Source organism: Bidens hawaiensis, unplaced genomic scaffold (genome assembly GCF_021521415.1).
Source record: "Bidens hawaiensis isolate Kalapana, Puna unplaced genomic scaffold, B.hawaiensis_p1.1 tig00046108_1, whole genome shotgun sequence".
NCBI classification, from domain to species: Eukaryota; Viridiplantae; Streptophyta; class Magnoliopsida; order Asterales; family Asteraceae; genus Bidens; species Bidens hawaiensis.
In genome coordinates this window covers 3,741-31,532 of record NW_027498210.1, presented here as the reverse complement: position 1 = coordinate 31,532, position 27,792 = coordinate 3,741, and the positions used below count along the sequence as shown (strand labels likewise).

The 27,792-nt window shown below is 36.7% G+C and overlaps 1 protein-coding gene across 1 annotated transcript; it reads left to right on the top strand.

Annotated features, from left to right (window-relative positions):
- The first annotated feature begins 3,650 nt into the window (after window positions 1–3,650).
- LOC143596147 (cyclin-D4-2-like) lies at window positions 3,651–5,846 on the top strand. The gene is made up of 6 exons (XM_077074994.1): window positions 3,651–4,326; window positions 4,518–4,604; window positions 4,704–4,799; window positions 4,897–5,107; window positions 5,204–5,319; window positions 5,417–5,846. The coding sequence occupies exons 1-6, from the start codon at window positions 4,009–4,011 to the stop codon at window positions 5,591–5,593; spliced, it is 1,005 nt and encodes a 334-aa protein (XP_076931109.1). The 5' UTR covers window positions 3,651–4,008; the 3' UTR covers window positions 5,594–5,846.
- Window positions 5,847–27,792: the final 21,946 nt, after the last annotated feature.

The window sequence follows — 27,792 nt, the reverse complement described above, 5'->3', positions numbered from 1 at the left end:
TTGTAACTTTTTCAGTAGTTTCTCATGTGTTAAAGAACAAACTAATTGTAATTGTTTTTTTATTAATCTATGAGTATTAATGTTTGGTATTGCTGTGCACTCAATCGGTTTAGGTTTATTTCGATCAGAACGATTAGTTTGGCAATTGCTATGATAACTGCTTATAGGGTTGTTTTGACTAGTTTGAATATGATGAAGCATACAATTGCCCTTAGTTGAGTTATACTGACAGGGACTGTTTGATAACCAATGTCGTGTGTTAGCGATTGTTGATGCCTAAGGTTTGTCTACTTAGTCAATCTGATTTGATCTTTGACTTTTAATCTGTTAAGTTAACATGAGATTATTGTTTTAGTTGCATGTTTGAACCTCAGGTGTGATTATGTTCTTGTTAATTATTAAACTTGTTTAAGTGTTTGTTGCTTCCAAACAAAACCTGCTAGTGTGATCAGCACTCGACAAAACTTCGTAAGTGTTTTTTTATAATTGTTTTATAAATATAATTAAATAAAAGAACAAACGTATGACATTGACCACATGCTCCTCTAGATTCGATACTTGACTTGCCCTGTCTATAAGTAAAATTAGGTTTTTGCATGATCGGTACGACATAGTAATCAATTATTAACATTCAAACTAAACTACAATAGTTATATTGTATTTTATTAATAGAGTTAAGTGTCATTTTAGTACCTGTGGTTTGGCCAACTACGCAACTTTAGTACCTATTTTTTATTTTGTGCAAATGGCTACCTCAGTATTAAAAAACATGCAGTTTTAGTACCTTTTTTAACCCCGTAAATTTTCCTCCGTTAATTCAGGGGTATTTGGGTAATTTCATAATTTGAATCAGGGGTATTTGAGTAATTTCATTATATTTTTTCTTTCTTTTTTTCCTTCTCTCTCCCCGTGGGTGTCCCTGGTATTTGAGTAGGTGTTTGTTTATCCACATATGAACTCATGCATCTCTCTCTTCATTCACCACTCTTCCATTTTATTTTGTTTCTCCCTATAACTTCACCAACCCTCTCCCATTTGTATGTTTGAGACATCAGTCACAAGGTGTCATCGGCTTTTGTTGTTGTCGCAGACCAAACCTCTAGTAACCATTGTTGCGCTGTCGCCGGTTGTTTCCGTATGCGGCCGTGGCGGTGGCGGTGATGTTGTACACCGATGGTGACGGTGGTATGGTAGGGTGATGTTATTGACGGGTTCCATTTAAGAACCCAGGCGACGACGGTCGTCACAGTGGCGGAGGTACGATTGCTAGGGGGAATTTGAAAGACCAGATTGGCATGGCAGGTTCCATTTATGGTTTTTAGTTGAAGGACCTGATTGCTTTGTCCTTCAATTGCTTGAAGGATCAGATTGGTAGGAGGATTTGAAGAAGAATGTAGGAATTTAGGGTTTATCAATTGAAAAGGGAAACGATCTTAAAAGAAAAGAAAAACAAATATAATAAATGAAGTTACCATTTTAACCCTGACTTAACGGAAAAAAATTGGCGGGGTTAAAAAAGGTACTAAAACTGCATGTTTTTTAAAACTGAGGTGGCCATTTGCACAAAATAAAGAATATGTACTAAAGTTGCGTAGTTGACAAAACCATATGTACTAAAATGACATTTAACTCTTATTAATACTTTAAGAGAACAAAAGTAAAACTTATTAATACTCTAAGAGAAAAAAAATGAAAAACTTACTAAAGTCTGAGGGGTTAAACGAAAATATTATGTGATTTGTTACAAATTAAGTAGCATGTTGCACCACTCAAATAAGCACAAAAAATGAGAACAAATCAAAAGCATGGTACAAATGATAAAGCACATGGTACAATTTTTAAAGCAACAAAACAATTGAATGAGTTATTATTATTATTATTAAAAGTCAACATATGAGTCTTTTTAGGTTTTCGCCTTTTAAGTAATTGTTAACTTTTTAATATTTATGATTTTACTCTTGTCTAAATCATAACCATTAAAAAAACTTGATCGATGGTCCAAATTCGGTTTGCATAACCGTTTATGATTGATCATTGTTATATATATAACACATACACAATGCCTCCATAGAACAAGATAGGAGTCATAGGACAAAGAATAAAAGGTAATAAAGTCGTCACACAAGGGGCAATGAGGGGTAGAGTGTGACAACCAACCATGATCCGGTGTTGAGATGCGCACCACCTCAATGGCAATCACAACCAAATGGTTGTTTCATTTACTTAAAATGACAATCTTCATTTCTGGACAACTAGTTACTCTTGCTTCTTAGTAGGCTTGTTTTGTAGAAGACATAAAATGGTTACCTTATCCTATGGCCTTTAGAGTTATCTTTGTGAACAAAGAAAGTTCGTTGTGAGAACAAGGCTATAAAAAGCAAACCCTATTATAGATGGCGTAAACGCTCTTTAAGATATGTTTCAATAAATGAAGCATGGCGTTCAATTGACGAGACATGAAGTAGCATTTAATGAAAACGAATGAAACATAAAGTCAAAAATGATATATGATGCGATGCTATTTCAAAAGTATCTCCTACAATATGTGCTCCATCATCTAAAAGACAACATGCGACTAATGTCGACAACAACATTAACTACTAAATCCGTGTATAGATACTCGTATCCAGTCTCGTGATGTGGTCTCTTGATATCATTAAGCATGAGGGAATACATCCTTTTACGGAGAGCTTTTTTAAAGTAATTGTTACTATATACACTAAACTCATAGAGAAAACAACACACGACTACTACTGACAACATCATTAGCTATTAATAATGTATATAAATACCCGCATCCAACCTCATTTAAGTTAGCGTCTTGATAACATTGAACATGAGGAAAACATTATTTTATCAGGTAAATTTTCAAAATTATCGCTACAATTTGTATTTGACCCGTGCAGAAGACAACATGTGATTACTATTGACAACAACATTAACTGTTAAACATGTGTATATATACTCGTATTCAATCTTATTGAAGTTGCCATCTCAATAGCATTAAACACTAGGAAAAAAATTCTTTTAAGGTTAATAGTTAATTCTCAAACGTCTATGTTCACCTTGTACATTCAAAATAAGTCGAGAGCAAGCAAATCTTATTTGTTTAGTTAAGTTATGTAATTTCTTATTTGCAACAACCTTTATAGTATATATTAATTTATCAACAAACAAATTAATCATCAAAAAGCTTGAAAAGTCTTCCTTGTAACTAAGAAACACTACGAACGCTTGCTTTATGCGGTTATCGTGACTATATACTTCATTACAGGTTTGTAACAAAAGACAAAATTAGTCATAAGCAAAGATCAATAAGAATCACATAGACTAGAGATGAGCAAACGATACCGTGTATTTCCGTACCAATTCAGTACCCATTTTTTTTGTTTTTCAGAGTCGGTATTTCGGTACTGGTATTTTGGGTTGACCCTACCTTCAAATACCGTACCACACCAAACACTTTCGATACCAATATCCATTTCTGACAATTTTCGGGATCAGTATCGGTACCAGTACCGAACCCATCCCTAACATAGACATTACAGTAGTAGCGTAAGCACGCAAACATCAATGCCATCTTATAAGCAAAATACATATACAAAAGAATATACTATTTATGATGCATTGAACATTAACTATTCATTATTATTTTGGTATTTTCCTATGAGGTAAATTACTTTTACCATCACAACTAATCAATACATATCATATTCACTAAATATTATCCTCTCTCTCATACCCTAAAACATAATCTCTCCCTCTACATAAGCCGCACTCTTTGCCTTTCATTTCCATCACTCTCTCTCTAACTCTAGAGTGAGACACAAAACAAATAGTGTGTCTCATCTGTTTATTCATTCCCACTAGTCTTATCATCCTATAAACTTTAATCTTCACAACAAAATGAAGAAATCCCAGTTTTGATTTGCATACATTCTTTCATTTTTATATTTTTTCTTTTTTTTTTTTGGTTTTTTTGTTATTGTTTTTTTAGGGTTTTTTGAAATGGCACCTTCTTTTGATTTTGGGCTGTCAAGTTTATTGTGTGAGGAAGAGAATGATAGTATTTCTTTTGATTTTTTTAGTGATGTTGATGATAATGTTAATCATAATCAGATTGATAATCAAAATCCAAACTTGAAAGTGAAAGATGAAACAGAGTATTATGTTCTTGATCTGCCTTGGCAAAATGAGGCTAGGTTGACTTTGTTGACTTCAAAAGAAAATGAACAAAATGAAGGTCTTGATGCTTATTTGATTAGATTGAAAAATCAAAACTTGTTTTTGGCTGCCAGACAAGCTGCTGTTGATTGGATTTCAAAGGTTTTTTTTTTTACAATTTTGCAACTTTATTTATTTATTATTATTAATGATTTGTGGGTTGAATCTGTTAATCTGTTATAGCTCAAAAGAAAAAAAAATGACATTTTTTTATGAATTAATTTTTGAGTTCTTGAATTTTGATGTTGTAATGATTTTTTTTATATTAATTTTGACTTTTTTTAAATATTCAGGTTCATGGTCAATTCAGTTTTGGACCTTTATGTGCATATCTATCTGTAAATTATTTGGACCGATTTCTTGCAGTCTATGGATCACCTGTGAGTTTAATCATGATTAAATGCTTACTTGTTTTTTTCATCTATTTTAAATCATTAATAACTAAATTTAATGTTCATTAATTCTTATTCAACAACCAGGACACACCTTGGATGATGCAGTTGTTGAGTGTAACATGTTTATCACTTGCTGCCAAAGTGGATGAGACTGAAACTCCAACAATTTTGGATTTGCAGGTGTGTAATGAAATCAAGATTTGTGATTGAACAGATTTGACTTTTTTTTACATTTTTTACAAAAGTCAAACTAAAAGATCTGATTGTATTTATGCAGGGTAGTGAATCAAGGTATCTGTTTGAAGCTAAAACTATTCTGAAAATGGAATTGATTGTATTGGCCACATTAAGATGGAGAATGCAGTCAGTAACTCCATTTTCATATATTGATTCATTCATTTCAAAGCTTAATGATGGTGGTCAAAGTCAAACTGTTTCAAGATCTTTGATCTTGAAATCTTTCCAATTGATTTTGTGTTTGATTCAAGGTAAAGATTGCAACTTTTGTTTAAAATCATTAATTTATGTCAAGATTGTGTTTCTTGATGAAAAATGTGATTAATTTGTGATTTGACACAATGCAGGTATTGACTTTTTGGAGTTTCAACCATCTGAGATAGCAGCAGCAGTGGCCATTTATGTAGTTAACATTGAAGTTGAAAAGATTGATTTTTCAGCAGTTTTTGAGAATTTAAACAAGGTAGTACATTGTGCATGTTTTGCTGTACATTTGAATTTATTTTTGGTATAAAATGATCAATCTTGATGATATTGATATATGATTTGGGCTTTTGCAGGAGAGGGTTCTTAAGTGTGATGAGTTTGTGATCAAGGGTTGTACTATGGGCTTTAGGAGTGGTACAATAATAACATTGCCTGAAAGTCCAATTGGTGTAGTGGAGGCTGCCATCTTGAGCCATAAAAATGATGATTCACCTACTTGTGCTAAAAGGATGAGGTTTAGCAAACATTAGCTTGGAGAAAAAAATGGATGTTATTTTTTAATTTTTGGTAGTATGGTTTGGTTGGTATGGATGTGAAATGTCAAAACTACCCCTTAAGAATAAAAAAAAGAGAAAAGAAATTAGGAATAATACTATAATGGGTAGTAAGTTTTTTTTAATAGAAGTTATTAAAGTAAGGAGAGTAGATGAGGAAAATATATAAATGAAAATATATACATCCAAAATTTGTTTTTATTGGTGGATACAGTTTGTCTTGATACATTTTTGTTCATGTTTAATTAATTACATTAATTAAATTCCTTTAATTTTTTACCTAACGTCTAAAATTATTTGAGTACTAATAATAAAAATAATATTAAAATTTAATGATTATAATAAATTAAAAGTTGTGTTGAACAAAATAATGTTAAAGCATCCATTATTATTTAATGATTTCACTTTCATTATATTATTTCAACTGGAATGACATATGCTTGAAATTTAGCTAGCCTATCTTATCATACATGCATCTTATCATTCGTATGTTAGTATATTACTCCATCATTACTATGTTAATAACTTATAGGTGTGGTTAAAATAAGTAAGGCCCACATAGTGGGCTCCTTTTGGCTGGGCCCAAGCCCAGAAGATAAAACCTCTTTAATGTTCATGATGGTTTAAACTTTAAACCTTTTGGTTTTCAGAAATCAGATCTAACAATATAAATGTAAATAAGTTAAATCAAAATAACAATAGACAATGTATACAATCAAATAACTACAAACAGATATACATATGTAAAGGACTAAAGGACCAAGGTCCCAAACAAGAACCTTAAATGCAAAGAGGATCTGCAATGCCCACTTGACGGGTACAAACCTACAACCCTTGGCTTTTATTTAATATCGAGCGAGTCTCTTCCGATCCCACCTTTAATTAATAAAACCTTGTCACCGAAAGTCAACATTTTAAATTTGACTACATATTGAAATATTATATATAATTGAGCTGGTACTTTTAACCGGTAACAGTTTGACCACAAAATCGAAATTTACCCTCTTTGTTTCTAGATAGCTAAATATATGGCATTTCAAATCATGAAAACCTTCGAGAGCTTGGAGGCCGGGTATCTAAGGCTCTAAGCAACGGGATGGGCAACTTTCTTTTTTGAATCGACAGGGATGGACCACTTGATCCATCGTTTTCTTCTTTTTCCTTATTTTTTTAATAGAGGTTGCGTTTGTGATCATTTTATGTGATAATACTTGAGGTGAAGGTAAAAATTTTGGTTAACTGTGTTGAAGGCCAAATTTTAGAGGATCAAAATACAACATTTTGTGAAAATTTTTGTAAAACGGCTAATGAACTTGCTAAACAATTAACAAATTCCTCCGATTTGTTCAACTTTACCCTAAGAGGTGTTCGATAGAAGGCAAACGAATAACAAGCTGTGCCACTACCTCTTTAAATTTTTGACTTTTCATAAAGTATTTACCAATTGTGGATTATCAAACTCCTAAACGGTGGTCACAAATTCTTAAATCTTTTTACCGACATCACTGTATTCGGATAAAGCTCAATTTATAAATCTTTCATGAGCTGAATGAGTTGAGTCACCTAAACTGAATGAATCTAATCTAATCTAACTATACTAATAAAAGAAAATAATGAATATGATGTGGCAATCCCACATTCATCTTTGACCTAATCTCTCTTCTCATTCATTTGACTTATCCATGGGTTATGGAGCAAAACTATATTGACAAATGGGTTATAATTTCCTTTCTAATTCTCTAATATCTCATTTAATTCTACCTAACAATCCATGGGTTATGGGTCAAGATAATTTTGGCAAATGGGTTATAGTTTCATTTTTAATTATCTAATTTCTCATCTTATTTATTCTAACAATCCATAAGTCATGGGACAAAACAATTTTGAGAAATGAGTTATAATTTTTATTATAATTTTCTAATCTTTCATCTCATTCATCATAGTTATCCACGGGTAATTGGTCAAACAATTTATGTAAATATTGTATATAAAAAATCGATTTTGTAAATTTGAGATTTTAGACTTCTTATTGTTTGTACTATATATTTTATTTTTACCTTTAATTTTGTTCATTTCTTTCAAATAATAGATCTTTTTATTTTTATTATTTGGCAAATCCCGTGTAATACACGGGTTCAAAAACTAGTAATAATATAACAGAAAATATGATGTAATTGGAAATGAATACAAACCACATGTTGTAATTGTCATCTGCATATTTTTGGAAACATTGTTATATAATTGTTTTTCTACGTATATACAACAATCATTAATAAAATCATCAATTACACGAATCCAACTTCACAAGTTTCAAATATGCAATGATGTAACTAGAGAGGCTTTGTGTTTCAACGAACAATTTTAGAAGATTAGATACACAATCTTATCAACAAATCACAAAACTTTGACCATTTGTTACATTTAAGAAAACAAAAATTCCACAAAATGAGAGACGACTCAATACACAATATCTTTTTATTTGCTTGAGTGTGTTTTTTAACGTGTGCTATGGTCATCGAAATACTTGACCCGAAACATATTCGTAACCCAATAGTTACATGCCATGAAGAGTTATTCACAACCATCAGAGCGACATGATACTTTAAATCTAGACTTTGAAGATTTAGCAACCTAAGCTTGCATGCGAAACGTTCATCAACATGCATTCTACTCGGTTCTGGTTTTAGTTAATCTTTATCTTTAAAATATCTCCTTTAGGTGATGTATTTTATCTCGCATGCACGTTTAAGTTTCACTTAATAATTTTCATGTGTTTTTCAATTTTGTTTTTTGTCATTTTGTTTGTCTAAGTCTAAAGGCCATGATTAGAGATCATGTGTAGTGGGTCGCTTTGTCTTTCGATTTTATTATTTTATATTTTATATGTATTTGATTTCAAGCTAATGGCGTGTTTATGTTATAAAAATAGGGCAACTTTGGTAGTGTACTTTGGAACCTATTCATTTAGGAGTTGAGTTATGTATCCTAAAACTCAAGTTAGGAAATCCCACGGTTCAAATCGGGTGGTGACCTATGTATCTTAATTCGACCGTTGATTATGCGTTGAATCCTAATATTTCTAGCCGTTGCACTCTATAGAAAATTAAGCCCGTAACGTATGAGAAATTGAACTGAATATGAAAACGGATAGGCTATGGAATACTCGAGATACAGAAATCAACACCTGATTTGAACTGAGGAGCTTTCTAACTTGAGAGGAAAATTAAAGTGGGAATTAAGTTGAGGAATTGGAAATAAAATAGAAAATACATGCGGCTCCATTTTGCTACATATGGTTCAGCTCACGGTGGATCTTCGGGTTCGAGTGCGGGTAAATATGTAACCCAACCATTTCATAAACCGGCCCTGATGTGTATCATTAGGTTTTGTAGTAAATTGTTGGACACTGGCTCAAATTCGAACAAATTACAACTTGAGACTTTCGTCAATCTAAAAATGGCTTCAAATCAGATCGATCAATATTAATGGTTTAAAGTCACGTAACTCTTCATAATTATTAGCACAATGTTTATCAAATATTGCATTAAAAAAATTGTTAAATGAGGAACAATCATCTTATTTGCATTGGTGTTAAGATGGGAGATATTAGAAAAGTGTATGTGTTATTCCTATTCGCGTGACTTGAAAAGGAAAGGAAAAGTGAAAAAAGAAAAAGGAAAGAGAAAGTAAACTAAGAAACTAGAAAAAATAAAAATAAATAAGTGTTATTCCCGTAAAAAAGTGAAAAGAAAGTTAATCGAACGAAGAATCATAAACATGTGTTTTGAATCATATCAAATCTCATATTTTAATTCAAAATGTCACACTCAAAACTTATATTCTAATAAGGTAAACATTTCTTGTCATTATCTGTTAACTCAAAGGTTATATAAATTATTTAAATAAAAAATATAGTACATGTAATATTAAAAATTCTCTTGTTTATAAATTTTGCATTATGTGCATTTTAAACAAAGTTTTTTGTCTTCTACAAATAAACATGTGTAAAAACTTAACACATTACATAAATTGAATACGAAAAATTAACGAGCCAACTTAGGCTCTCAACTGTTTAGCTCGTTAAAATCATCAAGCCCAAGATGTTTCAGCAATTGATTTTAAATTTGTGTGCCAAATGATTTCTCACTCCAATCTCTTAAGAAATTAATATGATAATTAATAAAAACGATGTGTTTTAAGTCATATAAAAACAAAGTAAACGTACAAAAAACAAAAATATAAAATAAAGTCATCCACTTATAACGCTAAAAACATCAATCAAATGTTCAATCTCGAGTCTACAGTGTAACTATCTATTTCTAAACAGGAATTGTGATGAAATCCTTGAGTCTCGCCCTACTTCAACGCACTAGTTGATTCGTGGACTCTTGGACATATAACAAACCAATTTTGAAACTAAACAGTGGCGGATCCAGGAATTTTTTCCAATGGGTTTACTGTTTTGAATGCTCTAATTTTATACGACCAACCATAAAAATTTCCGGTTCGATTCAATTCGAAGGTTTGGGTCGGTTCAACGGTTCGAGTCGGGTAAGATTCATAACATAACATAAATATGATAAATTAACAAAAAACAAACATCGTCATAAAAATGATAGCATACATAATAAAGATACGATTGTCTTTTCAAATTAAAGAAAACTTACTTGTAGTTGTTCTCTACGAGTTTTCATATTTTGGAAACGTTGTGTTACATCCTCGATTGAAACTTGATGATCTTTCAATGTAACAAATGCAAACATCGTTCAAGAATCCATCACCCATCCTATGACGCAATTCCGTCTTCAAATGCTTCATTGAAGAAAACTTCATTCAACACTCGCCGTTGCAACCGGTAAAACTAACGATAATTTTAGTTTGTTTGCTAAGGATGATCATTCAAATCTATTCTTAAGGATTGTTTACTACTTGAAGATGATGATTGAATGCTTGATGGTTCACTTGGAAAATAACTTTTAATATTCATAATGCCTACAAATCAAATTTAAATTCACTAGTTTTCTAATTCAATTAACAAACTTCAACAACATCATTCTTTCTAATTGTAATATTAATAAATAAACAAAAATAATTGAAGCAAAACATCAAAATATACCTTACCTGAAGACTGAAGTGAAGGAAAGACGGAGACTAGGATAGATTTAAGAGGAGGGCCGAGGGTGTCGGCCTGTCGCGACGGAAAAAGAGGCGGCTGCGGCGCGCATAGGTGGACTGTCGGAGGCTGAAAGCTTGATAGATGGTGGGCTGTTAGGGTTTGAAGTCTGAACTTGAACTGCTATGATGTTTTGTATGTAATTAGAGATGTGGGGTAAATAGGTAAAGAAAAAAACCCTAACTTGGCTGGATTAAAAAAATGGAAAAAAAAGCCAAACGCTGCTATAGAGAGATTCGAACCCGGGGTGTGGAGAAATGAATAGAGCAGTGCTACCATCAGGCCAATGTTGTTGATCGAATATGGGTTCACTCTTAAAATATATATGGGTTCACTTTCATAAATTATAGGAAAATTGGATTTTAATAATCCCAACTTAATGCAGTTGGCCAATAATAAGCCCAACTTTGAAAATAGCTGTCATTGGTCCCAACTTTCACACTATTTGTTTTCATTGAACCTTCATTAAAAAAAACTTAACGGCGTTAAGTTTTTTTCAAATTTCAAACTGATATATTAGGGCTTTTGATCGGAATGAGGAAACGAGTCGATTGATGTAAAACTTAACTTGAAACGGCGCTTCAAAAAGCTTGATTTTTGTTAATTAATAGTTTAAACACCAGAATGGAAGCATCATTTAGTTGTTTGGACCACTGTTTGGAGGTAAGTTTTACATCAATCGACTCGTATCCTCATTCCGATCAAAAGCCCTAAAATATCAGTTTGAAATCTGAAAAAAACTTAACGCCGTTAAGTTTTTTTTAACGAAGGTTCAATGAAAACAAATAGTGTGAAAGTTGGGACCAGTGACAGCTATTTTCAAAGTTGGGATTATTATTGGCCAACTGCATTAAGTTGGGATTATTAAAATCCAATTTTCCTAAATTATAACTATATTCTATATAAATTCGAAACTCAGTGGGTTCCCGTGAACCCGTTCGGCACACTATAGATCCGCCCCTGAAACCAAATTTAATCGCAAGTTTAGTGGAATTGTTTTTTCGGGATTTTTAGGCGAGAATCACTTGGTTTTGCTTCTGTTGAAACACACAGAGATTTCAATTCAACAACAAATTATATATATATATATATTAAAAAGGAAAATATGCTAGTCATACATAATTCACTATTTATGAATCTCTTAAATTTGAGCCACACATTCTAAGACGCTCTTTCTCCCTCTCATTGATAAGACTAAGGGGTGTGGGGGCTCCAGTGGGGGCTCCAGCAGAGCCAAGAACCAATAATATTATGACGTGTGGCAGAGAGAGAAACTGGATAAGGAGGGTGTTGGAGCCCCTAGTGGAGCCCCTGGCCCCTGGTGTGGAGGGGCTCCAGCAGGGGCTCTAGCGAATTTTTTTTTATTTTTTTATAAATATATTCAAACAACATATTATTAAAAAAACACATAAAATATTAAAAAAAACACACATTAATAAAAAAACACATTAATATCTAAAATTCAAATTACAAAAAAAAAAAACATACTAAAAATTAAACAAACAATAATACTTAATAATAACACTAATCTAATACAAGATCATCGGGTCGCATCGCCCACAAATGTTCAACCAACTCATGTCGAAGATTCCCGTGTGTCTCACGGCTCTTGATATTTGCTATGTTATGAAGTCTTTGTTGATCACTGATTGTGGACGGTTGTGGCGGAATGTCACCTTGGTAGTTTTGGCAGATAGCTTTGCCCTCGTCTTCTAACGTCATGTTGTGTAGGATCAGACACGTGTAGACGACGTCCATTATCCTCTCCAGAGTCCAATAACGTATCGGGTTCGCCAGGACATAATATTGTTTTTTCAGAACTCCAAAATCTCTTTCAATATCTTTTCTAGCAGACTCTTGCTTCTTCGTAAAATACTTCCGTTTATCGGCGATTGGATCTGTAAAAGCTTGAACTAACAAAGCCCATTCATTGTAAATACCATCGACCAGATAGTACCCGTACTTGAAGAGTTCTCCATTTGCAACAAAAGCTCGAGGTGGTTCAACCCCGTTGATAAGGTCGTTGATCAAATGTGACTGTTCGATAACATTAAGGTCGTTATTTGACCCAGCAACACCAAAAAAAGCATGCCAAAACCAAAGATCCTGTGACACCGCCGCCTCAAGTATAAGGGTCGGCCCTTCATGATCACCACGGTGGAACTGACCTCGCCAGGCCGTTGGACACATAGCCCATCCAACATGCGTACAATCGAGGCTACCTAGCATCCCAGGAAAACCATGTTTTTCTGCGTGCACCTCATATATGCGTTGGATGTCATACATTGTAGGTTTACGCAGATATCTCCGAGAGTAAATCGATATGACTCCTACGTATATAAATACGATATAAGTATATATATATCTATAGTTATAGGCATTAAAATAATCTATAAACATATAATATATATTAAAAAATGTAATAAATATTTAATAAAAACTAAAATTAATGTTTTTTACCTTGGCAGAAAAAATGAAGGGATTCACGTGCAACCCTTTTCGACATCTGTAAATACTCATCCAAAGCGTCCGACGAAATTCCGTACGCTAATTGACGGATAGCAGCCGTGCATTTTTGAAGAGAGGTAAAACCGGGGAGACCCCTAGCATCCTCCCTTTGTTGAAAAAAGGGATACCGTGCCTCTAAATCACTTGCTATACGCATGAACAATTGTCTGCTCATTCAAAAACGAGTTCGAAAATCCGACTCCTCGTATACCGGTTGAGGGCTAAAATAATGCCTAATCAAAGTATCGTTAGCACCCGATCGATCACGATCACGAGGTGGTGCTCTAACTCTCGGGACTCGAGGTTGCCGGGCTTGATTTTGCAAAAGATCCACCACGGTTGCGGTCAAAACTCCCCCTACATGAAGAAGCAAATCATCCTCTTCGGAGGAGTCGGAATCAGACGAGTACCACGACATTTTTTTTGTGTTAATTTTGAGAGGATTTTAGGAGGAAAGGTGTATAATTGTGAAATGGAGTATATTTTATAAAGGTATATATTAAAAGTTTAAGAAAATATTTTTTTTAAATTTAATATGAGCCCAACGGCTCTTTTTGCTAAAATCTAGGTAACTTTCTCTCTCTCTTCTCCCGCTAACCAGCTCACGCCTGCCTCTATCCTCCCGCTAGCGCCCCTGGTGGTGTGGTGTTAGCGCCTGGGGGCGCGAGCGGAGGGGCTCTACCGCCCCCGTTGAAGCCCCCACACCCCTCAGTCTAAACACAACCACATATTTTTTCTTTTTAATTTAAGCCTTGATTTATTTAGAGCACATGAAAATTGTTTATTTAAAGCACTTGAAAATTGATGAACTTCCTTTTTGCTAAAAATTGCAAGATTTAAGATACCACGCTTCAATTTTTTAACTATTGCAACTAAAGATGACAATTCTCTAGGATATTAAATGGGATGCTTTTTGTTTATTATTTTCTGTTGGTGCATAGTGTCAGTAGTTCAGTATCTAGTGTTTTGTATGTGTCTGTAATCGTGTTAGATTTTTTGTTTTGGTTTTGAATAATGTTTTACACAAGTTCGCCTGGGATGTAGGCGAACTTGGAGTCAAGCGAAGTTATGACAACTTCGCCTAGTATGTTAGGCGAAGTTGTCGAGGATTATATATTCCTCACTTCGGCTTGTTTTTAAAAAAGGTTTTTGACCGAACGTGTTAGTGATTGTTGATATCACGTGTTGAAGTGTTGCAATACAATCGTGTTTATTAGTATTGTAACATGTGTTTGTGTTTCGGTTCAACGTATTATATATCTTACGCTCGTATCGTATTACGTGGGGATTCCGCACCCTCGTGTTACGAGATACTCCTGTGTAGATCCGGCTGAGAACCTACAATTGGTATCAGAGCATTTACTCGTGATTGTGTGGTTCGGGATTATCACACGAGTGTAAAGATCGTTCCGTTCGACTATTCGCGGAACGAGTTCACGTTGAAATACCTAGTTTTTGTGTCTTGCCCATCTCCCACCATCAAATATAACCCAATACACCTTCGCATACCTCGTAATACGTCCAATTAAAACCTGCAAAAACTCGTGTTCATCAGGCGAAGTTGCCGTCGTCTTACATAGGGTTTAAGCGAACTTATAAGGTCAAGCGAAGTTGAGAACAAGCGAACTTATAAGGTCAAGCGAAGTTGAGAACAAGCGAACTTATAAGGTCCAGCGAAGTTATAGTGCAAGCGAAGTTAAGCTCAAGCGAAGTTAAGCACAACTTCGCCATCTCATCACTGTTCAAAAAAAATAAAATACTTTCTTTGTATTTCGAGTCGTATTTCTTTCAACTATGACTTCAATAAACATTACAGAACTGGTAAAAATGGAGGTTGAAACCGGTTCAGCAACCAAATCTCCAAAAATGCTTAAGGGTACCGATTTCGTTGCATGGAAAGATCGGTTTGAACAGTATGTGAAGTATCAAGATGCTAAGATGTGGGTTTGCATTCAAGACGGATACATTCCACCAACATCCTTGTTTGAAGGTCGTGAACAAATTAAGAAGTACAGTAAGATGGAAGAGGAGGAAAAGAAAATGTATGAGGTAGAGAGTAAAGCTCATGCAACAATAACAATGGCTCTTCCACAAGAGATTCTTCATACCTTCAAGAAGTACAAAACTGCTAGAGAGCTATGGGAAGCACTAGAAAATAGATATGAAGGTAATGTGGGGATATGTGCTTCCAAGTCAAAGCTGCTCAAAACCCAATTCTCTGTATTCAAGTATTTGAAAAATGAATCACTTGACGATATCATCACAAGATATTATCACTTGATGACCGAACTTAGTAATTACTCAATTGAATACAAGGAAGAAGAGATAGTAGAGAAACTTCTTGATGCTCTTCCACCGAAATGGGAAATGTACACGGTTCTGATGAGAGAGGATAAAGACTTTGCCAAGATTGATTTGGAAACAGCGGTCAATATGTTACGAAATTTTGAACTTAACATGGTTCGGAAGGAGACACCAACTGATCATGTTCAGGATCCGGGAATGTATGGTGCGAAAGTCACTCCAAGTTCAAGTTCAAAATCAGAATCCTCTGCCTACTACTCAAAGGGAGAATCAAACTCAAACTCAACTCGAGACGGTCATGTGATTCTCAATATGGATGGCGACGTATGTTTCGTATCTGGAGGTAGTAATCCTTCAAAACCTCAAGCCACAACTGGAAATTTCTCGTCAAAAGCTCCAAGCTACAACTACTCACAGATGCCCATGAGTGTTAAATCAGCTGAACAGCAGTTTGCTCTCTATGCATCCTTCATTGCATCTTATGAGAACTACATCAAAGGTAAAATAGTCGACCCTGCAACTTTGGATGAAGACTATGATCAGATCGATGCCGATGATTTGGAAGAGATGGACCTGCAGTGGCAGATGGCTATGATAGTAAGAAGGGTCAAGAGATTCATGAAGAAAACGGGTAGAAAGTTCGTTGGAGAAAGACTAGGGTTTGAAAAATCAAAGGTTCGGTGTTACAACTGTCAACAAAATGGTCACTTTGCTAAGGAATGTACAAATGAGAGAGTCGAACGAAGTCAGAACAGGCCTGCACAACAGAATGGGGGAGGTAGTGAGAATAGGGCTATGGTATCTAGACAGAATGGTGGATACAACTGGTATATACAAGTTGAGGAAGTGTTCGAACAGGCTAATTTGGTAAACATCGAAACTGGAGGAAGTGAGAGGGAGACGGGAGAAAATCAAGCATATATGGCAGAAGTGAACGATCAGCTCTCTGAGGTAAGTTCTGAACCTCATTGTATACAATGTGAAAATCTGTCTGAACAATTGAAAACAATAACTGATCAGTTTGTTAGTTTGGACACACAATTTAAAACGTTAAAAGAAGATCATCACTAGAGCAAACAGTTACTCGGTAAAAATAAAAGCTAGTGAAAAGGATATCAGAAGTCTTAAAGCCAGTCTAGCTGAAAAAATACAAGTAATTGATCTTAGTTATGAAGTGTTAGAAGAAAAAAACCAAACTAATTGCTGAAAAAGATAAACAGATAGCTGATTACCAGGTAAAAGTGGTGGAACTAAACAGAAAAATTGAACAATTTAGAAATTCTTCAACAATGCTAGATCACATCATAAGTGTTCAACGTTCCCCAGTTAACAAAGGGGGAATTGGATTTTCTGAAGTTCCACCACCGTATAACAATAATTATACTTATAATCCTAGTAATCAGCAATCTGCGAATGTTGAGATTAGTCAGACAGTTCCTATCAAAATTTCTACTAAAGAACCTGAAGTTATTAAGAGCGAAACGAGTAAGCCAATTTCTAATGTTGAGATTTCTGTTCCTAGCTCTGTCTCATCAAATTCGGACAAGCCATCCGAATCGGGTGAGATAAAAGAAGAGGTAGTGTTACTAAAACGTGGGGAGGAATATAAGCCCAATGAAAAGAATTCTTCCCTAAACCCGTTCGTCCCACCATATGTTAGACAAACGGGTAGTAATGCAACCTCGACATCGGCAACAACTGTTGAGACGAAAGTTGAAAACAGAAGTTGTTTCCGTTGCAATCAAGTAGGACACCTTATTGCTGATTGTCCTATAAACCAGAGAAAATTTAGAGGTATGAGGCCTCCGAAAACTAAGAATAAAATGAATGTTAATTATGATACTGGTAAGAAGGCGAACACACAAAATTTTAGAAATTGGACTAACCCAAGATTTCAAAGAAATCGGTCTCATTTTTTCCCAGTTAACTACCAAAATTATAATTCAGTTAATTCACTAAGGTTTGGATGGCCTCATAGCCAATCCTCTAGAAGGTTTTCTTTCAGAACTTACAGAAACCATCCTCAAACTGACTTTGGGCAACCAAAGTACTGGATGCCGGTCAACAGATTTAATCGACCCAAGACCAGTAGGTCTTGGGTCCCCAGATTTTAATCTATTTCTTGAATTGTGCAGGAACAGTCAAACAGGGCTGTAAACAATCTGTGGGTTGTTGACAGTGGCTGTTCCCGGTACATGACTGGTAACAAGAATTTGTTACGTGACTGGAAATCTGTTCAAGGAGGAAGGGTTAGTTTCGCTGGAGAGAGTGGAGGTAGAATAAGTGGTATTGGAACTGTGACTAATGGAAGAATGAAGTTAGAGAAAGTGAATTATGTGGAAGAGTTGAAGCATAACTTGTTGAGTGTGTCTCGGATTTGTGACAAAGAATACACGGTGCATTTTACTAAAAATGAGGCAATCGTTCTTTATCCTGGTTTCAAGATACCAGAGGCCTGGGTGGAGATGAGAGCTCCAAGAGAAAAGAACACGTATGTAATGGATATGAGGTCAACTGAGATGACAACAGAAGAGTCATGTCTTCTGTCAAAGGCAACTGAGTACGAGTCAGAGTTATGGCATCGAAGAATGGGACATATACATCTTCGCAAAATGAATTACATTGTCAAGAATGGGCTGGTGCTTGGAGTTCCCTTGAAAAATTTTAACTTTGAAGATCAATGCTTGTCGTGCAAGAAAGGAAAGCAACACAAGAAACCTTATCACTCCAAGAAGGTTAACTCAATTGTCAGTACCCTAGACCTACTTCACATTGATCTCTTTGGTCCCGTGAATGTAAAGAGTCTAAGTGGAACATCATACTGCTTGGTTGTAACCGACGATTACTCTCGATACTCTTGGGTATACTTTCTGAAGGCAAATGATGAGACAGTTCAGTTGGTAATTAAATTGATTACCAAGGTTGAAAATATTGTTGGGAGAAAGGTTAAGTACATCAGGAGTGATAATGGTACAGAATTCAAGAACTACCAGATGGAGATGTTCTGCTTACAGAAAGGGATAGAACATCAGTACAGTGCCCCGTATACTCCGCAACAAAATGGGGTAGCTGAGAGGAAGAATAGAACGTTAATCGAAGGAGCCAGAACCATGCTGGCAGATGCTAAACTTCCCGTGGTGTTCTGGGCTGAAGCTGTTGCCACAGCCTGTTATATCCTTAATCGTGTTTTAACTGTTAAAAGATTAAATAAAACTTGTTATGAACTCATGCATGGTAGAAAGCCAAACTTGAATGGTCTCGAACCTTTCGGGTCCCCATGTTCGATATTAAAGACAAACTCAAAATTTGGTGAGAAAGTCGACGAAGGTATTTTAGTCGGATATGTTGTTGGGACACCCAACAGAAGAGTCTTTAATTTATCGAACAGCAAGGTTGAGGTGGTATGTACACTGACATTACGAGTTACAAATCACCAAGGCCTAGCACGGGACCCGCTGAAGCTTTCAACTATGATAAACTGTTCAAATCTTTTAATATGCCTTACTTGGATTTTGCAGAAGTTGATGAGAAAATTGCTTCACATATTCTGTATGACGAGGAGGAAAATATTGTGCAAAGTCCGCGATATGATGAAAGTCAACCTTCCTCGTCAAGTGCAGTTGATACTCCTGCTGCCTCTACTAAAGAAGAATTCTACAATCCATTTCACTCTCAACATCAATCACCCATTGATGAACTCTCTTCGAATTTAGAAAACAATCTGGAAGTCGGTCCGGTTCAGACTACTGGAATTCACAAAAATCACCCTTTGGAGAACGTGATAGGTAATCTGTCTGACGGTGTTCAAACAAGAAGGAGTTTGGATGAACACACATGTGTTTACGCAAGCATTAATGACACGGGTATCATAAATGAATGCTTGTACACCTGCTTCATCAGCCAGATTGAACCGAAGAATTATCAAATGGCTCTAAAGGATAGCTCGTGGGTCGAAGCCATGCAAGAAGAATTAGTACAGTTTGAGAAGATGGAAGTATGGAAGTTGGTTGAAAAACCACAGAATGTAAATGCTATCGGTACAAAGTGGGTTTTTAAATGTAAGAGAGATGAGAAAGGGATACTCATACGGAACAAGGCAAGGCTGGTAGTAAAAGGGTTTAATCAGCAAGAAGGAATCGACTACAACGAAGTGTTTGCTCCTGTGGCAAGATTGGAGGAAATTCGACTATTTTTGGCATTTGCTGCTCACAAAGAGATGAAAGTGTTCCAGTTAGATGTGAAAAGTGCCTTTTTAAATGGTAAAGTCGATGAGGTGGTGTATGTTGAACAACCTCCGGGATTCCCTGACCCAGATTTTCCTGATCATGTGTACAAAGTGAGTAAAGCTTTATATGGGCTACATCAGGCCCCTCATGCCTGGTACGCAACCTTGTCCGATTACTTGCTTGAGAATGGGTTCGAAAGAGGAAAGATCGATAGCACGCTGTTTTTCAAGAGAAAAGGGGGAGATTTTCTACTCGTTCAAGTCTATGTGGACGACATCTTTTTTGCTGCATCAAAAGTCGCCATGTGTCAGGAATTTGAAACAGTCATGAAAAAGAGGTTTGAAATGAGCGCCATGGGCGAATTAACTTTCTTTTTGTGATTGCAGGTAGATCAGAAGAAAGATGGGATGTTTATTCATCAAACAAAATATGTCAATGATGTGCTCAAACGCTTCAAGATGGACGATAGCACCCCATTTGATACTCCAGTTTGCGTCAACCACAAACAGGGTGCTAATTCTGACAGTGATGAAGACGTTGATCCCACCCAATATCGAGCAATCATAGGTTCTTTAATGTATCTAACTGCATCTAGACCTGATATCATGTTTGCAGTTTGTCTTTGTGCTCGTTTTCAGGCAAGCCCAAAGGAATCTCACATGAAGGGAGTAAAGAGAATATTGCGGTATCTAAAAGGCAAGCCTAAGTTGGGATTGTGGTACACGAAAGGGGGAGAACTGGATTTGGTAGCTTACACAGATTCTGACTATGGAGGTTGCAATCAGAACAGGAAGTCAACAACCGGTGGATGTCAGTTTCTGGGAGGAAGATTGGTGTCGTGGCAGTGCAAGAAGTAGACCTCTGTAGCCATTTCCACCTGCGAAGCAGAGTACATGGCAGCATCAAACTGCTGCTCCCAGGTTCTATGGATACAACAACAATTGCGCGATTACGGTCTGAATTTCACTCAAACTCCTATTTGCATTGATAACACTGCTGCAATCTCAGTAACTAACAATCCCGTCAAACACAGCAAAACTAAACATATTGACATTCGTCATCATTTTATACGGGATTGTGCTGAGAAGAAATTAATTGTGCTTGAAAAGGTTGATTCCTTGGATAATTTCGCCGATCTTTTTACTAAAGCGTTTGACCGATCCCGTTTTCAAAATCTTGTTGAGCTTAATGGGATGATCATTCCCGAGTAACCTTGTTTTCCGTTTTATTTAAAAAAAAACATCACTATCGCTTAAAATTATGTCGGTTGCTTAAGTTTGAAGGACATATCTTCGGATATGTTTGGTCCTTACTTCTACTAGTAGATTATGAGGATAGTCATTAACCAGATGACTGAAAGTGACCGGGGCGGTTTATGATGGGTTTTTATTCTTTCGCTGAAAAAAAAAATCGTTCATACTTAGTTAGAAGGGCACATACTCGTATGTGGTCGGTCCAGCTGATTCTTTGGATCTTCAGGATAGCCGTTTACTTGAAGACTTTGCCTTGATCGGGGAGATAGAATTTTAAATTTTTTTTAGGGAGATGATATAATTTTTCAAGTCTATAACTTCGTAAGAAGTTTCAATACAATGTTTAAAAGAAAATTGATCCAACCATGGAAAGTGATAGAAAAACTAATTCTGTGTGCTTAACTGGTGAAGTTATTAGGCCTAAAAGACTCTAGAACAGCCATTGTAAGTTATGGTAGCTTTTTATGGTGCGTAAAAGTAGAAGTGATACAAACTAAATCTCCTCGATTTAATGTGGAGAATCATTCTGAGTTGTGCATGTCTCCATATACATCTTTCCGAATGATAGGTAGAAAAGTGATTACCCAGTCATACACGAGCCCGTGAGTGTTCTGATTCCCGAGAATATGGTGTGTCAAGTACCTGCAGTGATCCAGATTCGGGACTTGCAGTAGTCTATTATTTGAAGCTATATTAATATCTTTATTGTTAAAAGAAAATGTTGTTAAGCCTTCTGAAGCTTATGTTGTTACAAATATCAATCAAGAGGCAAGAAAGAGAACGGGAAGAAGACTCTAAAGAACGATATGTACTTACTGTTTAATCAGACACTACGGGTCGAGGTCAACTCGGGGTGACTTGGGAAAAGCCAAATACGCTTTGAGAATAGATAGGATGCATCACAATCTCTCATGTGATGTCCATCTAAAGTTTGAGCTTAATTGAACCTAATCCGTATCACAGAAGCGATGAAAACCATACTAAGTTTTATACCTGCTTACAACCTGTTTCTTTATGTCATAATGCCGCTGAACATGGATCTATGTGACAGCCACTTAATTAGTATGATTCATGTTCGGATCTTTTCTAAAACATACAGGTTCTCGTCAAGACTGAAATTTGATCCCGTTTATTTAATTACTAAAATTTTCATTGCATATTTTGTTTTGTGGTTTAAAACTTGGTTACTTGGTTCTTTGATCGTAAAGTTTAAATCTTTAACGGAGAATTTTAAAAGACAGTTGCATTTTGATCAAATTTATAAGGGCCTGTTTTGTAAATAAAATAAGCGAACTTACTGGTAAGGTTAAAAGGGCGAAGTTGTTCAAGAGGCGAAGTTAATGGTAAGCGAAGTTAACATTAACTTCGCCTGAGTATTTTCAAATCTATTTAAGTGGTCAACTTGGTCAAAAACTTTACAAACTTTCAAACACCTCGGCGAACTTATATCCACTTCCAACCCTCGGCGAACTTAAAACTCGAATCGAACCTCGTTATTATCTGTTTCTAATCCGTGTTAAAGGTGTGTAGGCTCGGTATAACATGTAATTCATATTAATGGTGATAACAAGAGGCCTTGGTGATTCGATTTAAGACAAAGTTTGTGCTAACCTTTAAACACTCGATAAACTATTTGTTTTTACGGTGTTTGTAACCCATTTGGTCCTCTAAGATCTCGATAGAACTATCCTTTCATGCTTTAATTCTCGAATACTTCTGAAAACACCTTGATCGGATCAAAATAATATGCCGTTTCAGTTGTAGGCGAAGTTAGGGTTAGGCGAAGTTGTTCTCAACTTCGCCTTAGGCTAAACTTCGCCTGTTCAAAATTATTTTTTAATCAGGCGTTCTGGATTGTTCACAGGCGAAGTTAGGGCTTAGGCGAAGTTATACCCAACTTCGCCATAGGATTAACTTCTCTTGCTACACCTTATGTTATTTATAAGTTCTGGTTTGTTATCAGGCGAAGTTAGAGTTTAGGGCGAAGTTGTACTCAACTTCGCCATATACTTAATTTCGCCTGTACACTACATGTTATCATAACTTTGCTCATGGTAACAGGCGAAGTTATGATCTGCTACGTCGATGTTCTAACTTAGACCGTTTGTTGTGCAGATATGGCTGCTGTGGCAGGAGCTGGTGGTGACGAAGGTGGTGACAACAACCGACGGTTCTTTACGGGTCACAACATGTATATCACTTTGGATCCGGATGCTAGTGGTGTCGACGCCTATCGTGAGATCATCTCCTTCCTCGCTCGCTCACGTATTTTTCACGCCATCACCACAACTCTCCCCATTTCTCTACCGAATATTGAAGATTTCTGACGAACGGTAGAATATGACTGTAGAGTTGATCCTCCGGTTATGCGCGCTACAGTGAACAATCAGGTGGTGCAGTTCTCAGCAGATCAGATCAGAGTCGCCTTGCAGTTCGGGGCTGAAACTACAGATGATCCAACAGATTTTCCAGCTCCATTCAGAGATGGTGCATTTCTACGTATGGGCTATTCGGGTCCTTTGGGTGAAACTCAAAGGAGAAAGGGTTTCTTTCTAGATCAGTGACGTTTTCTGATGCACGTAATGATAGTGTGCATGTCTGGTCATAAAGCTGGTACTGACGGTATGGGGGCAACGATGCAATCTGCTATGACAGCCCTGACTTACAACAAGCATTACAGCTTTAGTCAGATGGTGTTTTATGAAATTGATCGTCAGAGACGCGCGGTCGCCAGGGAAAGATTTTTAATGTACCCGAGATTTTTACAGATGATTTTGAATCATGTAGCACCTACGCTACCTCAACGACGTCCTATCCGTTATGTTGAGAGTGTAAGTAAGAGAATCTTTGCGCAATGCAGGTCGTCAAGTGCTCGCAGCAAACCAGAGCTTCGTCCGCGGCACACTGCATTGTTTGGTTATTTGGTGAACCCTGATTATATTGCTCCTCAAGGAGATGAATTTCGAGACCCGGCACCGCAACAGGCAAATGTTCCTCAACCACCTCCACCTGTGGTACAGCAAGCACTGCCTGCTGATCCTGTTGCAGCTCCGGAGGAACAGGTCGATCTTGAAGCTGCCTTTGATGGCCAAGGGTTCTTTGATATGGAATAAATTGATCCAGCTGCTGAGGTTCGAGCCCCAGAAGCTGAGGCATCGGGTGTGAATGTTTCGATGGTAGCTACGTCTGTAGCAGATTCTGAGAGAACCGACTCTGACTCCTCCGCTGATGATATCGCTGAAGCACAACAGATTTTGGTCAGACAAGAAAGAATACATGGCAAGAGAAAGAAAGACTCGGATGACAGTGAATCTGACTTCGAGGAGGAGTTAGACCAGTTGATACGACGACCGAAGAGGGTCAGAACTGGTGAGGGTTCGGGAGCTGGTGAAAGCTCAAGGGTGGTTCGTTTCTCTCCACCCTCGTTATCTGGTATGACTATGGTTCCTACTTCTATGACTGTAACAGTACCGATAACCTCCAGTGTTTCCGTGGTGACAATGTCATCATCATTTGGTATTCCACCAACCACGTTTCAGTTTTCGGCTCCGGAGATAGTTTCCTTGCCACCTCCCACTGTTACTCCATCGGAGGTTATTGCAAGATTTGTTGAGTCAACGTTGGTTGCTACTGCGGGGTTATCTGTCACAATTCCACTCGCGGCTACTATTCAGCCTGCTTCTGATACTCCAGCCAGTTTGGGAATACCTCCACCTTATGCTCAAGTCGTTTCTCACATGCGTTTTGATTTTGATGCTACCTTGGCCGATTCTGAAAGGATAGCTACTCTTGAACGGGTCGTTGCTGAACAGACAAGAATCAATCTAATCCAGACTCAAGCTATCCAGCGACTTGTAGCAGAAAATCAGATCCAATCGTCCCTCCTTGTTGAGCACGGTAAACTCTTTGATGCTTTAAAACAGTTCTTAGCATCTCAGGGGGAGACGAGCTGCAAGGGCGACGAGTTGAGAACCAAGAAAAGACAAGATAGAGACGATGATCCCAATGCATCGAAAGGTGCAGGTGGTGAGTTGCCAAGAACTAAACAAACTCTTGGGACTTCCACATTTAAGGGGAGTCAAATGGTACGGCAGGTGGATCAGGTGGTGAAGATGTCGTGGTTGTTGATGATGATGATGTGGGTGATGATGATGTGTTAACTGTTGAGGAGATTGAAAAGATAGGAGAACAGATTGTGATTGATAGTGAGATAGAGGAAGGTGAGATTGTGGATGACAGTGTAGAACATGATATTCCAGACGTTGACAAAGTGAATGTGAGTCAAGATATGGATGTGTCTGATGAGTTTGAGTGGGAAGAACAGCCGAGATGGAAAGAAGGCTACGCTCAGTGGTTTGTTAATACAAAGAAGCCAGCGGTTCCAACAATGTTCAAAAAGAGTTACAATATCAAAGGGTATGCTGAGTCGAAGAAGGGTATTATTTACTGGCTGTATGATGAGCAGTTGAAGTTATTTGTGATTAAACGCTTTGATGGGATTCAGTATTTTAAGAGGACGTTGAGATCTCTCAATACCTTGCCTGAGTGTGAGGTGAAAGATTTGTCTAAAATGGGATTGATTAATAGGAGTGATGACAATATGGCCAGAATAATTGGGAAGATTGTGTGGAAAGAAAGTGTGAAGGAGAAGAAGTTTGAGCTGTTAAAGCCTCAGAAAGGGAAGCTAGTTGAAGATAAGGAAAGAGGAATGCGAGCTGATGGCAAACCTTGGATGGTGATGAAATATAAGCCGGTTCGGTGTTTGAAAGAAGTGCCGATGAAGATAATTCCCAAGGATGTCTTAAAGAATCTCAAGTGGTGGTACGTTGATAGTCAAACAGCTGAAGCAAGTTATGGAAGATGAAGACGAACAGGAGATTCTAAGAGTGTATGATCCCATGCACTTGGTAAATTTGTCTCAAGCTGACTTGCAGGTGTTAAACGATAAGAAGATATTCTATATTCCTGCATGGAAAGATGAAGCCAAGAAGTACCAGAGGGTGGTCTCTGTCTGTATGAGACAGGGCGTTCATGCTTGAAGACGGGTGACACAAGATTTTTGGGATTACTAGACACGAGAATGAAGATCGAGATATGAAGCTACTGCCAAGGGGGAGTCTGTTGGTGCATAGTGTCAGTAGTTCAGTATCTAGTGTTTTGTATGTGTCTGTAATCGTGTTAGATTGTTTGTCTTGGTTTTGAATAATGTTTTACACAAGTTCGCCTGGGATGTAGGCGAACTTGGAGTCAAGCGAAGTTATGACAACTTCGCCTAGTATGTTAGGCGAAGTTGTCGAGGATTATATATTCCTCACTTCGGCTTGTTTTTAAAAAAAGTTTTTGACCGAACGTTGTTAGTGATTGTTGATATCACGTGTTGAAGTATTGCAATACAATCGTGTTTATTAGTATTGTAACGTGTGTTTGTGTTTCGGTTCAACGTATTATATATCTTACGCTCGTATCGTATTACGTGGGGATTCCGCACCCTCGTGTTACGAGATACTCCTGTGTAGATCCGGCTGGGAACCTACATTTTCAATATTTTTGTGGATAGTTAGTTTGTAGGTTTTCTTTAAGTTTGGTTCATGTTTGCTTTTTTTATTTTTATTTTAGTAACTTTTTAAGAACTCAAAGGAAGCTTTCATGTTAAAACAATGGAGGAATTTTTTATTAACTCCTCTTTTATCTCTCATATTATCCCACTTTTCCTGTCCATGATTAACTTATATGTGCTCTAATGTTGACATTCTTATACATATGTTTAATTACAAGCTTCAAGACAGTATGCATGATGACTTCGGTTGACATGTGTGTTGGAAGAAGTATCATCCGATCGATTGAACTAAGATGATAATTGTAAGCTTTTGTGAGTTAGAAAAATCAACATTTGTACAAATGTGTTATGTGTAACTAGGCTCTTTATTTTTTGTATATTGATTGATGAAACAACTCAACAAGTACCGGTAGCAGTTGCTAATACTTTTCGTATGTTCAAAATAGTAGTATAATCAACTACATGTAAGGTTACTCTGTAAGCGCACTAATACAACTGAGCACCGCAGAACGCGTGTGCAAAACCTCGTTTATGTTAAAAAATATTAATAAGATTACTAATTCTGGTTATTGTTTTTGTTTGTATATGTTTATTTTTCATGTTGGACTAATTGTATGGGCCGCTGAGGATACAGTCTGCTAAGGAGTTGAGGAGTTGGGCTTTGCTAACTTTCTGGGCTTTCGAGTGCAATTGAATTCTCATGTGATCAAGTTTAGTAAATCAAGAAGCAAGGGCGAAGGTTAGTTCGGGGGGGGGGGGGGGGGGCTTGTTTTACGTAGTAGTGTAAATTTACCAATTTTCATCCGAAATATTTTATACGTCGTGTAAATTTAGCCGTTTTCGGCCGAAGATATAAGCACGGCCCCCTCCGTTTGTGAAATTATGTATACATTTTGAGTCCGCCCCCCCCCCCCCCGGCGTGTCTTAGTCCAAGCTTCGCCACAAGAAGGGTTAGAGGAAATTGTCTCTCTTGATCAATTTTTTTCACTCTCTCTAGTTCGTTCATCTTCTAAAGTTTCATAAGTTTTTGATGTCTCTGTCTATAGCAGTTGTTGCTTCTTGGATGTTCATCGTTGCGATGCATATTCATTGTTGATTTATAGTTTTCTTGAATTTTTGTGATTCGTTCTAGTTTCATGACAATTTCTTTCTCC